The sequence below is a fragment of the Semicossyphus pulcher genome, unplaced genomic scaffold, assembly GCF_022749685.1.
Source record: "Semicossyphus pulcher isolate SPU_LCO1_2020_fin unplaced genomic scaffold, fSemPul1.0.p SCAF_4, whole genome shotgun sequence".
In the NCBI taxonomy this organism is placed as follows: domain Eukaryota; kingdom Metazoa; phylum Chordata; class Actinopteri; order Labriformes; family Labridae; genus Semicossyphus; species Semicossyphus pulcher.
The window spans coordinates 29,657,229-29,674,360 of NW_027211715.1; the positions used below are offsets into that span (position 1 = coordinate 29,657,229).

Here is a 17,132-nt window from a genome sequence, read left to right on the forward strand (position 1 = left end):
TTGTAACAGCTAGGTTAGCTCATTTTGATCTGAGTAATAACAGCTAGGTTAGCTCATTTTAATGTGAGTCGTAACAGCTAGGTTAGCTCATTTTGATCTGAGTAATAACAGCTAGGTTAGCTCATTTTGATGTGAGTGGTAACAGCTAGGTTAGCTCATTTTGATCTGAGTAATAACGACTAGGTTAGCTCATTTTAATGAGAGTTAAAACAGCTAGGTTAGCTCATTTTGATCTGAGTAATAACAGCTAGGTTAGCTCATTTTGATGTGAGTGGTAACAGCTAGGTTAGCTCATTTTGATCTGAGTAATAACAGCTAGGTTAGCTCATTTTAATGTGAGTGGTAACAGCTAGGTTAGCTCATTTTGATCTGAGTAATAACAGCTAGGTTAGCTCATTTTGATGTGAGTGGTAACAGCTAGGTTAGCTCATTTAGCTCATTTTAATGTGAGTTGTAACAGCTAGGTTAGCTCGTTTTAAGAAGGCTACAGAGTTTAAACGGAGATATATTTAAATGAATAAAATCATTTCCAAATCAATATTTAACTAAATGATAAAGACTAGTCTACAAACAATGCTGACGTAAATGAACATAATCTTATTTTTTGCAGAAGCCATTGTTTTCTATTTGAAATGAAACAGAATCAAAAGAGAATTTTAAATCTTCATATTTATTTATTTAGAAGTATTTCTCTGATTTGTTACATAGAAGCCCATTGTACAAGGATTATTTTAGAGGTACAGGTTTTTACATTTGACTCTGTCATGTACATACTCTTTCATTTTCAGATTAGTATTCAAACAATGGAGACATCACCCATATAGCTTTAGTCAGTGTTAAATCTGCTTCATATTTCCCCCACAAACATTAAAGGTCACATGACACATTCCACAACCTGTCAAATCACACATGTACTACACCGACCGACCAATCAAAGATGAGCCGAATGATCACATCATCAGGGAACTCTCAGCATAGTTTCCAATCATCCAATATATGTTGTCCATGCATACATAAGTATACTATATATGGTAAAAAATATAGCATTTGGAATAAATACTTAATATCATTTTTAGAGCAAACTGTCAGACAATACTTGTTATATATTCTTCACAATACTGTATTTACATTTAAATTGGATTTACAGGAACAAATAAAACTTAATTAACCCCGTGTGAATCAGATTTCAGTTCTTTGGTGTTGAGCCAGTTATGAAACCTTATTACATCTGGGTCACACTGGATTAAATATATGGATGTGAGTCACTTTAAAGACTTGATACACAGGCACGGAAGACCAGATAGACCAGAAATTACACGCAGCACCGACCATCATCCTTCAGCCGTCTGAAACGTGGCAAGCTACACAGGCCTCAATTTTTATGGACCTGTAGAATACAGCCTCATTGTTGAGAAAATCTGTGCTACTTTGTGACTGTGAACTGTGATAAGAATATTAAGCCACTGTTGAAAACATCCCATCTTTGTTGTGTAAATGCTGCCAATATATAACAAATATACTATATATAATATCATTATTTCATTACCCCCCGTATCAATAAAGTGTCTGGGAATAAAGGAGTACTGGCGCAGGATCAGTGGTAAGATCACGATGCATCTCAGAAAAGAAGCCGTTAAATTTAACTACGTAATATAGGCTTGGCAATATAAATGTAACACAAGTTAAGCCAACCAATGAATTGTGTGTTCAGCTTTGTAAAATCAACAACGGAAGCTGATTTGTCTGCAAGAATCAGAGTAAGTAAGAGTAAAATCTTGCCCCTGTAGAAAGCAGTTCATGGCTGTAAATGCACACTGGATCGTCACAGATTTGGCAGTTGTTTAAATGAGTGGTATTCCCCTTTAAGTTCCACCTTCAGTAACCACAGCAATCCCCATTCAGCATTTAAAGAGGCACTACATGTACTTTTACACCTTAAGGTTTGTTTGTTCACCATGATGATGTCATCAGGGTCAACTCGACTTGTCTTGAAACCTAAACATTTATATGGGAAAGCCTATGTTTCAAACTAGACTTTAAAAGATGTTTATATTTAAGGCTGCATTATGGGTAATTGAGTACCCAGAGTTTTTGGAATTTAACCATAGACTGTATTAAAGAAGTGGACGTAGGCTCTGTATGGTCACTGGTTTCGGCATCTGGCCATCACTAGACAGAGTGGATACTCATTAACACATCTCTATCCTGATTGACAGGTAAACTTGGTAATGACCTGTCAATCAGGTCACCTTTACTGCTGATTTTTTCTAACTTGGCCCATTATTTATCATGCTGTATTTATTAGGAACATGTTAACTGAGGTATAAATCAACTGAGAAGTAGGGAAGTATCTCCTGATCTGGTTTCATACAAGCAGATTTCTTTTATGCAACAAGTGGAGTCTCCCCCTGCTGGCCATTAGAAAGAATGCAGGTTTGAGGCATTGCTGCATTAGCTCCACTTAAAAAAAAATGGCTACAACCACTTGTAATACACAGTCTATGAGTCACACTAAGGGCTTTAAGTTAGGATATCTTTGCCTGTGCTTCTTGCATTTGGACTATTCTTGTTTATTTAAGTCTCTTTTGGGTTTCCTAATCTTTAAAAAATCTAAATATGATCCTTTCATGTCCAGTTGTCATGATAATTCTTCAGAGGAATGAAAACACTCCTCCATTTGTCTCCTGTAAAATGGTAACTTTCCCAACCTGCTGTGGATTTCTGCTGTGGCCACTGAAGATGAGTTAAGTTGTAAACGATTTTATCACACCAGTACTCCTGTTTTAAGAAACTTTAGGTATATGGGTGTGGGTTTGTGGAAAAGAAAGAAGAAAAAGACCACACTCAAAATGTAGGACGGTTACTTGATGAAGGCTCAACCAAAGCCACTCGTCCTAGCTAGCTTCTTATAGAAAAGGTCGTATTTTATTTATATTGCTTTTTTTAGAACCACAAGCCATAAATAACCAATTTCTCTCGGTTTTCATGTCTTGTGTGTTTACTATTTTAGAGTAAGAACGCCCTGAGGCGGGAACAAAATGTTAATATCAAGACAGGCAGAACAGATCTTTGTGATCAAGATTCTTTCAGTGATTAAATGTCATTAGTCGCACATTGTTAGAATATTCAAACTCATTCCTATGCCTGTCACATCCACTGACAGCCTCTGTCTCTGTTAGTCCCTTAATCCATGCCGGTATAGTGAGATTTGCTACATTATATTCTTGGAATGTATCACAGCCAGCCTGACATTCATTGTGCATTTTGTAGCAGTTGCATACATGATTGGAAACGAGCAGGCAAACAAGACGTACATTATAGTTGATCTGAGGGACAAAGAAACAGAGAGATTTTAGTCATGAGAACAGACAGTATTAGAACATACTGTTGTTTAGTACTGTAGGTCAGCCAGTAGGGGGAGTAACTGTGTATTGGCATGCAACACCTTTCATCACTTTTGTCTTTCTTCAATCTGGTTATGTTAAAGTTATAAAACAATCTTTTCTTGTCCATTTTATCTCCAACTAAAGCATTTGTTTTCTGATTATTCGAACATGATGATCAGCCATCTCCTGTTTGTGAATAACGTTGTCACTATGGCAAAAATAATGGATTAAATCAGGTCAAATATCCACTAACAGACGGGAGAGTTGACAATAAGTTTTATACAATTTTCTAATTTGCACTTTTGGAGATATACTTGTGGACACCGATATATTATTGAGGATTATAATTCACTGTACACAATCACAATAAAAAAAGTGCAGTAGAAAATACAGTTTCTGTGTTTGTATATGATTATAATAATATCTGTTAGAATAACATTCTATATATAATATGTTCTCAGTAATGGCTTATGTCCAAATATGAAAAGAATGATGGCAATGTCTTTAAAGAAAAAATAGAAATAATGTCATATTTAGTATTATATATATATTTGAAAGGTAGATCATGTGCTTAGTATTTTGCTTGAAGAGCTCGTTGATGATCGGAAGCAGCAGTATCTCTTCACTTATTCCATCCCTGGATTCTTCTTTATATCATCACCCTGTCCCCATTTCCTGTCAATCACACTTTTTAATATGGCAATTCCATATTATTCATCCAATCGGCTCCTTCGTTGTCTGTCCACTGAGTGGTTGATGCAGCATATCCATAAACACCCACAGGGCAGAGATGTGGAAGAAAGATGTGGGTGTTCATGCTGGACACTCCAGTCCCAGGAGGTTTTTATGTAGTCCCACGGTAAACAGAGAAAATCCACTTTTTCCACTCGTCATACAGAGACTTTTCCCCCTTTCTTGCTGGGAAAAAGGTCTTGGAAATCTAATGGTTGGGGCTCAGAAAGCTGGACTAGCTTGTAGGAGTAAACAGGGTCAACCCGGCTCAGAGGAGGCCCGTGGTAGACGAGGGCTCGGAGGAGGTTGGGGGCTCCGCGTAGGCCTTCAGAAGGTCGATTATGTCTTGGTGGGAGGCGGCCTCTGCCACCGACATCGCTGTCTGTCCATTCTGGGGAGAAAAATTCATAGTTTTAAATGACAGGCACTGCAGTGACTGCTTTTATCCTGATGGTGGCAGTGTTGTGTTGCTCTTTCTCTACTAATAGGACCTTGCAGCACTACCATACTTCTATACTGCACCTGCCCTGATACAGAAAATACTCCTCTGATTTTAACCATCATTAGAGGAGCAGTGAAATAAGTTGTAAAATTTTGTTGAGGTTATTATTTGTCACGTCTCTGTTAATCTTATCAACTAATTTGCTTCCTAAATTACACATCAAAATGTGTTAAAATGATCATGATGATATCCACTGATAAGCCTCCTCGCATCAAGCTGAAATCGCCTGTGTAATAAGCCGGGGCTAAATAACAAGCCTGCGGAGGTTAAAGGAAAAAAGGGGAATGTGGGGAAATGTTTCAAGGATACACGACATATCAGAAAGAGAAGTTTTGACACTTTCGTATAAAAGCTGTCTAAATCCTCTTCTCCTGCAGCAATAAAAAATACTGCAACACCACAAACAGAGATACCTGCACCTGTTGTTGGTTGTTTCTTTCATTATATGATGTATAAGATGAAAAAACAACTCTAATATAATGCACAAAACTGTCTATTGCTCATGTTAACTAACATGGATGATTTTTCCCCCCCTGTAGACTCACAAATATTCATTATGTCCGTCTTATTTCAATGACTTTGTTAATGTACAGCTCAGATATTTGTAGCTGTCTCTCATAAAACAGGGATTCTCATTACTTAAGGAAGAAGACTTAACTGGCAATGCTCTATATTGATGCTTTTAACTCTTTGCATGATTATCATAAAGTGTATTGCTGTTTCCCTTTGATTATAATAATGAAAGGGTACACATGAGATGTGAAGGCAAACTGTAGCAGACACGCCTGTGTTCTTACAGAGACCTCCTGTCTCGTGGGAGTGTCTCAGAAAAGTAAGAGTGCTCTGTATTAGACCTACGTTTTTGACTTTAATGTATACAGTTTAAAATCCAGAGCTGCTTATCTCTCAGATTCTAGATTATGTTTGTCTCCACATACCACTAAATATAGTTTCTGCGCATGTGTTGACATGTTGCACAGAAAATGACTCACACATGTTTGAGTTATAGGATGATTACAGGATTCGTCTGTGTAGATTCATCTTGGTAATCCATGTGGCACAGTCACATCCAGGTTAAACTAGAGTGAAAACTTAAACTGAGAATACACGTGTACCAGGGTCATGTGTACCTTTATCTCTGCCTGTCTTGTTACATAAAATATATCTGGTTATAGATTATGTTTGACTTGGAGGACTTCCAAACTCCCAAATGTACAAGTGTTGAAGTTCAGAGCCCTCCTCCTTCATTTCTTCTTCTGTGGTACCGTCTAATATTTGGGAGTGATTTCTTTTTGCTTATTCATTATCCTAATCCATTCCTAAAATGCAAAGTTCTCCATGAAATAGTTGCCAGGATACAGACTAAAAATCCGGAGGCACCTTTAATAACTTCAATCATGTGAAGAAGGAGGTTGAGGCCATTCTTAACAACACGGATCAACCACTTCATAACACCTTGATGGACCAAAGAGACAACGGTGGTGGACGGCTCCTCTCTCTTCGCTGCAGGACGGAGAGATATACAAGATCTTTTCCCACAGCCATCAGACTTTTTAATTCTTCAGTAAATGGTAGATGAGATGCCAGACAAGTGAATTTCCCTTTGGGGATCAATAAAGCTATTGTTATTGTTATTGTTATATCCATCCCAACATGTCAATATATTGATTTCAGTGAACTAGCCAAGTTGTGTTAAGAGTTATTGCTGCCAGCTTAAAGTAGCAGCTAAATTATGTTTTGTATATTTACTGTATTCAAGCCCGATCTGAGCTGCAGCGGGCTGCAGAACTAAAGTTGAGCTTCTGTTTCACTGTGTATATCTGCTACGCTATACTGTATATTTAATTTCATTTTATGGTACGTATTTGACAGCAGTCCCGATTCCCCTGTGGGCGAGAGGCAGGAGCAGTTTTTCAACAGTGTTTGCAGCATTGTTTGAGAGCAGGAAAGTGGACCAGCAAGGCGAGGCACAAGTCTTGATATGGCCATTCTTTGACGGTCACCTCAGACTGCAGAGGGGAATGAACAATCTAGAGAAATCAATAATGCACTAGGTTGAAAAATCAATCTTCTGTGTGTGTGGGCAAGGCACCAGTTACTGTTTGGTTTTACCCTTGCTGGGCATGTAATGCTGACCTCTGGGGCAGCATAACATTTGGTGACATATTCTACCGCAGGAGTGCATTAGGAGCTGTGTTACCATTCATGTGTCATAAGCAGCATTTAAATACCGGTAGGTGTTGATCCCAGCAACTCATTAAAGAATTAACTAGTCAAAATCAAGCCAAAGACAGGAAGTTTCAGGCTTCTGCATTGAGCTCTACCTCAGTGGTAGTTTCTTTCCACAGACTCTGTTTGTTTAAAGTGGCTTTTAGATTATCGTATGCCTTTGATCTCTGTATGTTTGAGTGGGTATATGAGTGCCGTTTCTGTATGTATTGGATCACTTTTTGGAATACATCTCCCTTCTTTGATATATTCGATTTCCTGTTGGGTTTTTTTTATTATTACAACTATTCTTGTTTTTTATTTGTGTTGTTTTTATCCATCTACACTGTTTCTAACTTGTTGTTGTTGTAAAGCAACTTGGGTTTAGAAAGGAGCTATATAAAGTGTTATTATTGCTACTATTTCTTGCCACTTGCTCTAAATATAAATAGGCTACTAGGGGGAAGAGGTGTCTGTGTTTCATTGTGTAGTGTTTAAGCAGTCTGCATAAATGAAGTGGAAGTAGCCACCATGCTGTAACCCGTTGGTTTGTGAACCCCACTTTTTAGGCCATCTTGGGTTTTGAGAACCAGAAGTGACCATATTTGGACAAGAAGGAGGATACACGTTGTTACATCTCCTGATTGACAGGCAGCCCTTCTCTAAATACTGTAACCCGCTTTATTAACATTTTTCCTCTACATTTGACGCCATTATACAAAATGAACATCATGCTGCAATAAAGACAACTTGAAACTAGTTATTGAGACCATTATATCATTAGGATAGTGTTGTCTGAAGTAATAATTTAACTGGGAAGGAGGCTCATTTTCTCATCTGGTTTCATACAATCTGACTCTATGCAACCAGTGGAGTCTCCCCCTGCTGGCCATTAGAAAGAATGCAGGTTTAACTTCAAACTAAGAGGCCACACAGACTTTCTAATATTCAGTCTGCGGTTTAAATACAGGCATGTCAGTGTGGATATTTGGTCTGGATTGAGATGCATTCTGTTGTTTAAAGCCAACAGTGTGATATGTTTTAATAAGAGCAGCACACTAAAGTAATATTTAATACTTTAGGTCCACACTGTTTATGCAGAAAACAAGGGACAGATTTGTGCAGTGGGGAAACCAAGAAATGCCTCCTAAAATGACAGTGACAAAAATGTACTAAACTTAGAGGGATGGATAATTAAATCTTAAATTAAAGATACCTGACTGGATTAGACACATTCTTAAGGCATCTCACCTTTGATACCTTCAACACCATATAAGATGAGACAGGAAACGTCTCCAGTAGACAGTGTAATTGTAACTTTGCAGTACAAAAGTTTACCTTATCAATGAGGCTGATGTCACAGCGACCCGTCTCCAGCAGCAGACGAACGATGTGTGTGTGTCCATGTTCGCTGGCACACATCAGGGCCGTGGAGCCCTCGCGGTCCTGAGCATTTACATCCGCGCTGCAGCTCAGGAGCAGCTTCACCATGGCAACGCGGCCGTGGCTCACCGCGAGCATGAGCGCCGTCTGGCCCGCCTGGGGAAAGAGTGAGAAATAGAGAGAATTAGAATTAAACAGTGAGAGGGCAGGTGTGAGGGTGGGGATTAAGGAATAATTGAAGAGAGACGCAGGGTCAGGATGAGGGAAAGAAAGAGGGATGGAAGAAAAAGAAGAGAAGTAAAGGTTTTAAGGTTAAAACTGCAACAAAGTCTCTGAGCAGATCATTTTTACAAAGTTCTGCATGAAGAATTATTTCTTAGACTGTGTTACTGTACTCAAGAATAAGTACAATTAGGGTTCACATGACTTCAGAATACTTTCCTTGCCAATACTTAACATGCTTCTCGTCCCATCAACTGTATAACAGAAGAGGATGTAGCCACACTGACGTCACACATTGTTTGTGAAACCCTCGTTTGTTCAAATCTAGCCCTCTTGTTTTTGTGGAGCCAGAAGTGACCATATTTGGACAACAGGGTGGATACATGTTACATGTCTTTCCTGGTTGGCCACTGTAGATAGAAGCGACCCCAATCACAAGTAGCAACACCCTTAAAGTAGTAATCTCGAAGCTCTCAGTTTTGTTCTCTTTGGCAGCATCTGTGGTGATAAACGGTAATAACGGGAGCACACTTCACAGATATCCAGACAGTGTTTCATGCGTGACGTCCACGATTGGCTCCGGTTGTAACTCTTGATTTTCCTCGCTGACGGTCGCTTTCTTTTCAGACTGTTTGCTTCATCTGAGTGACGAATTTGTTTCTTTTTCTTTGGATTTTCACTTATTTTTGAAGTTGTATCTGTAGTCATCCATCTTTGTTTGTTCAGCCATAGTAGATTACTGTTTACCCCCAACACTTGCAGAGAGCGGACAAGCAGCCGCTTAGCTCCGCCTACCCTCTCTGGCAGACCAACCGCTGCTGGCTGACGGATAACGCGTCACTAACTGGGCGCCACTTGTGATTTTTTCCGCGAAAGTCGCACCAGACAGCCAATCTGTAATACTGCAAATGCAAAGGCTTTCATCAGTGGGCCATAGGCTCAATCACCATTGTGTGACCTCATTCGGCGATAAATAATGACTTAACCTACATTAATTTAAAGAAAATCATTTATCACTTTTCACTCTTCGATTTAACTCCATTATTTAGAAAAATGAACATCATGCTGTATTGAAGAAGACTTGAAACTAACACTGAGACCATAAACTCATGAAGAAAGGGTTCACTAAGGTAAAAATTCACTCCTAAATTCAGTTCAAGTTTATTTTTGGCAACCGATTTCCATCAGAAAGAATGCAGCTTTAACACTGCAGCATTGGCTGGGAGCAGACTCTATGTCTCCCTCTTTTATACAGTCTGTGCTGCTTCCCATTCATAAATTCAGTTTGGTTTGCACTTTAGACGACCTTGCTGTCAAGACAAAAATAGATAAAGTCCTGTTGTAAATTGTACACTTGCCCTGATTTCCCCAGAGAGATGATTCAAATCTCAGACTTCCTCTGCCTGATACACAACCTGCTTTACAACAATAGCACCTCATACAAGCAAATCTATTAATATTCAGTAAATTCAAGAGGATTTACTGTGAATAAAATGTAAGCATATATTGTACATTACCTGTCTGGAGCATGCATTGACGTCTCCCAGTTTCAACAGTTGCTGTGCCACCTCCAGATCATCAGGGGTCTCAGCAGCCGTCAGAGCAGCGAGCATCACCGGAGTGTAGCCGGCCTTGTTCACATTGTCTGTCTCGCATAGACCTGAGCAAACAAACACAACAGTCTACTCAGTCAAAGAGATCATTTTGTGCAGTCTTGTGTTTTATCTCTTATTTAGCCACTTTCCTAAGTTCAAATTGTTTCTGTGTTTGTGCTCTTCAGTTCTGCGTTCAGCTGTGTGTGCTTGTGTTTGCATCTCACCCGTGTCCAGCAGCAGTTTGACCACGGGGAAGTTTGAGTGCGACACGCTGTAGTGGAGGGCCATATTCCCGTTGCCGTCAGTCAAGTTAACTACATATGGCAGGAGAGTGGGTGTGGTCAAGCCCACTTGACGCAGGTATAATCTGACAGTATCCGCCTGCGAGTCTTTCTGGCTGGAGACCTTGAACCACTCCTGGTAGAGCACCACTAAAACCTGACGCTACATGAAGAGAGGAAGGAGACAAAAGATATGAATGAAAAAGCACCCAGGGGAAGGATTTTTATTCTTCCCTGAACATAATCTTTATTGTTTGGGCTGTTGAGCAGCCTGCATTTTCAACCCGTAAAATTGCACTTTAAACCATATTATAAGACTTAAAGAGCTCGAACAGAAAATCAACAAGCAATCTAAAACATTTTCCTTTAACAGAATTCATTTGTATTATTGTTTACAAACTGAATTTGGGAAGTGAAGAGGTGCTTCATTTTGTCCACTAGAAGATACACACATGCATGCTACAGTTTTTTTGGAGGCAGAAGTGACCATATTTGGACGACGGGGTGGATATGCATGGTTACATCTCTTTCCTGGTTCGCCACTGTAGATAGAAGCGACCCCAGTCACTGGTAGCTACCCCCTTAATAATCGTCGTTTAACTCTTAATGGGACCATCATTTACAAAACAAACATTACGCTGAATTGAAGAAGACTTGAAACTTACATTGAGCCCATAAACTCATGAAGAAAATGTTTACTAAGTAATAATTCACTCCTTAATTCTGTTTAAATCTTTCTTTTTTGTCAACCTATTTCTATCAGAAAAAATGCAAGTGTAGGAATACAGTTGTCGTACGGTAAAAGGGCTTCCTGATGGTAAGGTGAAGCCTTCACTAAAACTTTTTTAAATGGGCTTAAGTGGCTAAAATGGCTTTTGATACATGTTACAAACAGGGGGCATGTAGACAGCCTCTACTGTAGGTGATACTATGACCCCACTTAAAAAAAATCTATACTTTGCAGCCAAATCAGATATTATATGGCACATAAAATCATTTTTTACAGCTTTGCAGATTTAAAAACAACAGCCAAAAGAAAGTCTTACCATTTCTTTATCTGGGGATGAAACCTCCTCCATGCGGTCTTTCACATAGATGCAGGCGTCAAGAAAACCTTTGTCAACTTTCTCCCTGGAAACAAAGACCACACGTCAAAATAAGGAGCAGTCTCTTTTGACTCATTCATTTTTTTGTATGAATAATTTCTGAGCAGACCAGGAGTACCTGTCAGTGAAAAAAACATTAAAATTTAACCCAGCACGCTCCACATCTGTGCTTTCCATTGTTTTCTTTCCTGCTTTTCCAGGTTTAATGGAAATACCATCAAGTCTGCCTAACATATGGCTGTGAGACGTCTACTTTGTTTTTGTCTAAATTCTGTCTGGGCTGAAAACAAAAGATAAAAGACGCCTGGCGGGCCTCTGCACAGCACACACACATCAGTCAGCAGTCTGACACACTGGTAGCACATGCAAACCTCGATGGTAACACTTTACACTGATTCACTGCCCAATAATATGCAGCAAGTACTCATTCTGATTGTGTATCATGCACAGTCATACTGCAGCCCTCCAGCAGCACGAAGCCTGAGTGGATCACTCTGTACTTCAGCCATAACACACAAACAGGTACAAGCACACACACACACACACACACACACACGCAGGGATGATCAGACAGGTGCTGACTGATGAGTTAATATACGTCCTGCCTTCTCAGGGCCCCATCCACTGTGTGGCCCCTGGGCCCCAAAGACCTGTCCACATACCTGACACACATAAGTCATCAGTCAGTGACAGTGACGACAGCACTGTCGGATATTTGCTCTTCGTCCCAGACCTCTGGGCCTCAGGGAATAATGCATCTGAGTGTGTGTCTGAAAACTCTATAAGATTTAGAGCAGCTTAAACTGAAGTGTGGAGGGGCAGACGTGTGCGTGAAGCTAACTGTACATTAAAGCAAAAGGAAAAAAGAGTGCATTTAGTGTGCGTGTGTAAGAACAGAGGCTTATAGTGTTTGACTGCAGGAGTGACTCTGTGCAAGGTATTAGAGTAAGCAGGGTTGTACGAAAGCGTAAGAAGGTATGAGGGTGTTTTAATTGGATTTCTATGTGTGTGTGTGTGTGTGTGTCTGAGGCTGACTGTATATTAAAGTGTCATTCAGCACCTGTGTCAGACAAAGTATGCCGGCTGAAGCTGGGCACAAAACAATGCACTCACTTGTGCTCACCGGTCATCACAAGACGCACATTATTTTTTTCACTTTATAATATGAGCGACAGTTAAACGTCCATCTTGTTTTGTTTCTGATTATGAAACATTTTTTTGCATTTTCCTTTTAAATGGATATCCTCATATTTTCATGGGCTTCACATTTTTGGGTGTTTATTGTTCACAGTGAAAAAGTGAAAACTGCATAACTGGGTCGTTCAGAACAGCTGCAAGTTTCTACGTAGAACCTTGCTTTCGCTGAAATCGACCAATCGTCAGTCACCTCAGGCTGCCTTCTTGCACTAGCTTGTAGTCAAGTCGTTGTCAAGATTTCAACTAATCATTCCGATACCTCCAGGCGACTCTGGCTCACACATATAAGTTTTGAGTAACTGTGCAGTGCGGCTGTTCCCCACGTGGGATCGCACACGTGGGGGCTACGCGGTCACTCCAAATACTGTCAGCCAGTCGTCTGAAGGTCTGACCTTTGAATGGCAAAGCGGCTTGTTCAGTTCAGGAGGAAGGAGAGGCTCAGAAAATTAATTAAATTAAAATATTTATACAATTTTTAAAACAAAATTAACGTTACCAACGTGATTCAAAAACACATAGAATAATAGAGAATTGTATGCACAGCTAAAATATGTCCCCTTTAAATTAAAAACAGAATATTTGATAACCCATTAGCTACTTTCAGACAACAGCTGATGTTAGCATACATTCACTTCAGCGCTAGTATTACCATAAGCTAGGCAATGGCTGAATGCTAATTGTACTGAAAACTTTTAATTCCTATGTTAGCTGGAAAGTGGTTGAATGCTAGCATTAGCTTTCTTCTGCCAGCAGCTAATGTGTTTTTGTTGTTCTAACTTGAAATATGGCCTGATTTATTGGAGTTTCACGTTCCATTTTCTTTTCAGACACTGATCAATCAGAAAGAAATTAAATGATAATGATTGAATGATTTCCTGATATACAATTGTACACACCAGTACAACACTGTAAGACTATTTGAGCCTCTTACACTGACCATAATGTTACGGGAAAATGGCTGCTGTGGGAATATGGTGTATATGCACATGCGCCAGAGCTATGGTGTAATCCCTAAAACATGAATGAAGCTTTACTTTCTGTCTCACCTCTCAGCTTGGTCTTCCAGTAGCTCATGGCTGACATCTGGATCCAGCAGGCCTCTTTCAGCCTCCTTCTCTGCAGCCACAGCACCTCCTCCCTCAGCTGAGGCCTCTGCCCCCGTCTGCTGGCTCTCTGCTCCCTCCTCAGGCTTCTCTGCCGGCTCAGGCTCTGTCTCCGTCTCCTTCTCTACCTCCGGTTCTGAGCTGTCTTCCTCCTCCACCTCAACCCCCTTGGACTTCTCATCTCCGCTGGACTCTTCGCTGGACGTCGTCTCATAACTGGAGGAGGACACGAACGAGTGGACATGTGCACAGTTTTCAAACCACAGACACAATCATCCACATTACACCGTCTTTATATAAAGCGCCAGCATGCTCTAGTCTGTGCTGAATAGGGCTGGGGGAAAATATGAAAACAGGATGGTGTAACAATATTTTGCATGGCAATATTGAGACAAGGCTGCAACAGTGGTGCAGTGGTTAGCGCCGTCGCCTCACAGCTAGAGAGTTCCTGGTTTGAATCCCGACTCGGACAAAGTGGGCCTTTCTTTGTGGACTTTGCATGTTCTCCCCCGGGCCCAATTTGCGACAGCGCTAACCACTGCACCACCGTGCAGCCCTAGGCGGCAGAATCTACCTTAAAATTGCTCAACTACACCCTAGCTCAAAATAAATCCTTCAGATCATGCAGGACAGACACCACATTGTCTGTCAGGGGCTTTAAAACATTTAACTCATGTTTCTTCTCTAAAAGTAAGAAATTAGACATATAAAGAAGAAGCCACATCAGTGAAACACCAAGGCAGGTTCAAATGTATATGTAAGCAGTAAAGTCAACATAGGCCAAGGCTGCATAAACACCAACAGGTCATTCCCCTCATGTGTGACAACAAAAAGATGCTTGTCTATTACAACCTTGGCCCATATATCCAAAACATCCTTCACACAGTTAAACATACACATAAAAATCTATAGGTATGTTTGCACACTCCCATATGGACAAACCCCAACCTTGTTCAGTGAGGAAAGGCTGATGATCTATTCAGAGCTGTGCAGGTTTCTGGTGTAGTGTCGGTGTGTGTGTGATCATTGGGTCGTATAATGAAGGAACCTCTGTGAGGCCGATGATCAGATAAGGCTTATATTGAATGCCTCTGATTCATGCTTATTTGTAGACACACACACACTGAGACACCACACCACAAGAGGCGTTCAGGGGCCACAGCATTCCCCGGATTCCAGAGGAGCTCAAGGGAGAGCAAAGATATGTTAGAGCATCCACAAAGAAGAAGAACAAACAGCAGCCCACTTCCTAGTGTGGGCAGAAGACTAAAGATAGCAAGAGAAAATATTGTTGTCTGACATGTTTGTCTCGTTATAAATAGAATCTGCTCAGTTGTGTTTTGGGTCGAGAGATTTATCGTGCTGGGGGCTAAAACTCAATAGTACTAAGAGGTATGGACCATTTCTTAAAGCACATTAATGGTTTTCCTCTGTTATAAAAAGGGATGTTTATAGTACAGCTGATAATTTATGATTTGTTTCGGGGAGTGGCTGTTTTTGTGGACCATTCTGAAATAGGGAGGAAGGAGTAGACAGCACCACAGCTCTGACAAAACATAGGAGAGCCAAGGGGGTCGAAAAACAGTGAAGCTGAGGAATGTAAGAAACAGGATCATATCTCCCAATTGCAGCCGTTTTTCTTCTTATATGCAGGAGGTAATACCACAGAGGTATTGTTAATGGAAGTATTGCATGGAGAAAACATAAAACACATGCACCAGTAGATGTGTGCATGGACCAATATATCATACCCTATTAATATGCATTTGATCATCTTTAGGATTTCACACATAATAAGACTGAGCACACATTAGAAGATTAAAGATCGCTTTGATAGGGGATTACTGTCAAGTCTCATGTGCACGTCTGGGGCAATTACTATGTTTAAGTTAATGTGCGTGTAGCAACAAAACAGTTTAATTTGAATGCAGACACATTCTGAGGACAGAAGTTTGTTTACATCCACTTCCTGTCTAAGGGCAAAATCTGGTCACGAAAAGGTTAACCAATATCTATTTTAGGATTACGCTTGGTTTTGATATTGCTCGTATGTTTGAGAGATGGTTTAGCATTTCATAAGTAGTACTTATGGTTCGGGTTAGGGGAAGAAAACAGGGCTCATCTCAGTCAAATTACCATAACGTGCATGTGCGAGAGTGTGTAAGTGCACAGATGTTTCATCTTATAACTGTAGCATCGGACAGCTAACACTCTGAAAAAGATTTTACCATAAGAAACACTTTTGTTCTTCCAGCCACTACCATCTGCTTACTTAAAATTCATTAGCTCTTACAGGCACCCTTAGACACACAAACACCAAACTCACACACACTTTCACACACTGCTCCCAGCATCAGCGAATGCTGGCATAAGCGCACTTGCACAAGGCACTGAGGTATCATCAATACTGCAGAAAATTTGCACACACATCACATACTGTGCAGTACATATTCATACGCACACACTTTCACACCCTCAGCAGCAGCACTGAGGTCACATTCAGGGCAGTGTGTCTGCCAGGGAGCCTTGATGACTAACAGCTTGAGGCAGATGTGTGAGACACAGCTGGACCTAGTTCACAGTCACTGTGGTCAAACTCCGAAGAACAATGAGAGAGCTGTCTCACTCACCGAACTGTGAAATGAGTAATAATGCACGCTGCATCAGTAACAAACAGACAGTTAAGATGATTAGACAATAACACAGGTGGAACCTTTAAACTGTGACCTTCTGGAGACACTTGCTAGGATTGATTAGAAGAAGAGTTTTGCTGATTTATTAGCAATTATGCAATAAAGTCTTCGAAGGATTCATAATTATACCGGTAGAAATAAAGCACTGACACAGCATGGACAAAGACACAAGTAAAAACACGCTGCAGCCTAGAACATAAAGACATGAATCACACAGAAGTGGGACACTGATTAAAAAGAAGATTTTACCCTCCATTCACCCCGACAAACTTCAAGTTTTTCTTGGCTCCCTTGTTCCCCTGCTTGTCAGCAACACCATTTTTCTTCATAATAGATTTGAGACCTGGAGAAGAAAAGGTGAGAGGGAGGCGGAGAAAGAGAGATGCAAAAGAAAAGGGAGAGTGGGAAACATTTGTTAGGCCTCTGTGGAATTTGAGCATGAGTGTACAATGCCAGATATTCTATAGTCTGTATCATTTTGTAGTCTGTAGCATTTCTCACATGTTTTCACATCAAAACATTTTCCTATTGTGACAGTTTTGCCATGTTTACACTTACTTTACTTATGGAGATATCATTTCATGGTTACTGACAAGTGTTAATCCTTGAGCCACTGCAAGATGCATGATTTGACACTCACTTCAGCCACACTTGCACTTGCTGTAGATAAGTTAATGACTACAACAAGTGACTTTGAGAAGGGGCCCAAAGCTTTTGATATGTA

At 40.3% G+C, this 17,132-nt stretch overlaps 1 protein-coding gene across 1 annotated transcript in view; it reads right to left on the bottom strand.

Moving 5' to 3' along the window:
- Positions 1-674: 674 nt before the first annotated feature.
- kank4 (KN motif and ankyrin repeat domains 4) overlaps positions 675-17,132 on the bottom strand; it is a 91,159-nt gene continuing 74,701 nt past the window's right edge. Inside the window, exons 5-11 of the mRNA XM_069680322.1 lie at positions 16,658-16,751; positions 13,659-13,931; positions 11,356-11,440; positions 10,253-10,472; positions 9,951-10,093; positions 8,167-8,367; positions 675-4,509 (exon numbers count right to left, since the gene is read on the bottom strand). Of these exons, the coding sequence (XP_069536423.1) occupies positions 4,387-4,509; positions 8,167-8,367; positions 9,951-10,093; positions 10,253-10,472; positions 11,356-11,440; positions 13,659-13,931; positions 16,658-16,751 (1,139 nt within the window). The 3' untranslated portion in view covers positions 675-4,386. The remainder of the gene's footprint in view (positions 4,510-8,166; positions 8,368-9,950; positions 10,094-10,252; positions 10,473-11,355; positions 11,441-13,658; positions 13,932-16,657; positions 16,752-17,132) is intronic.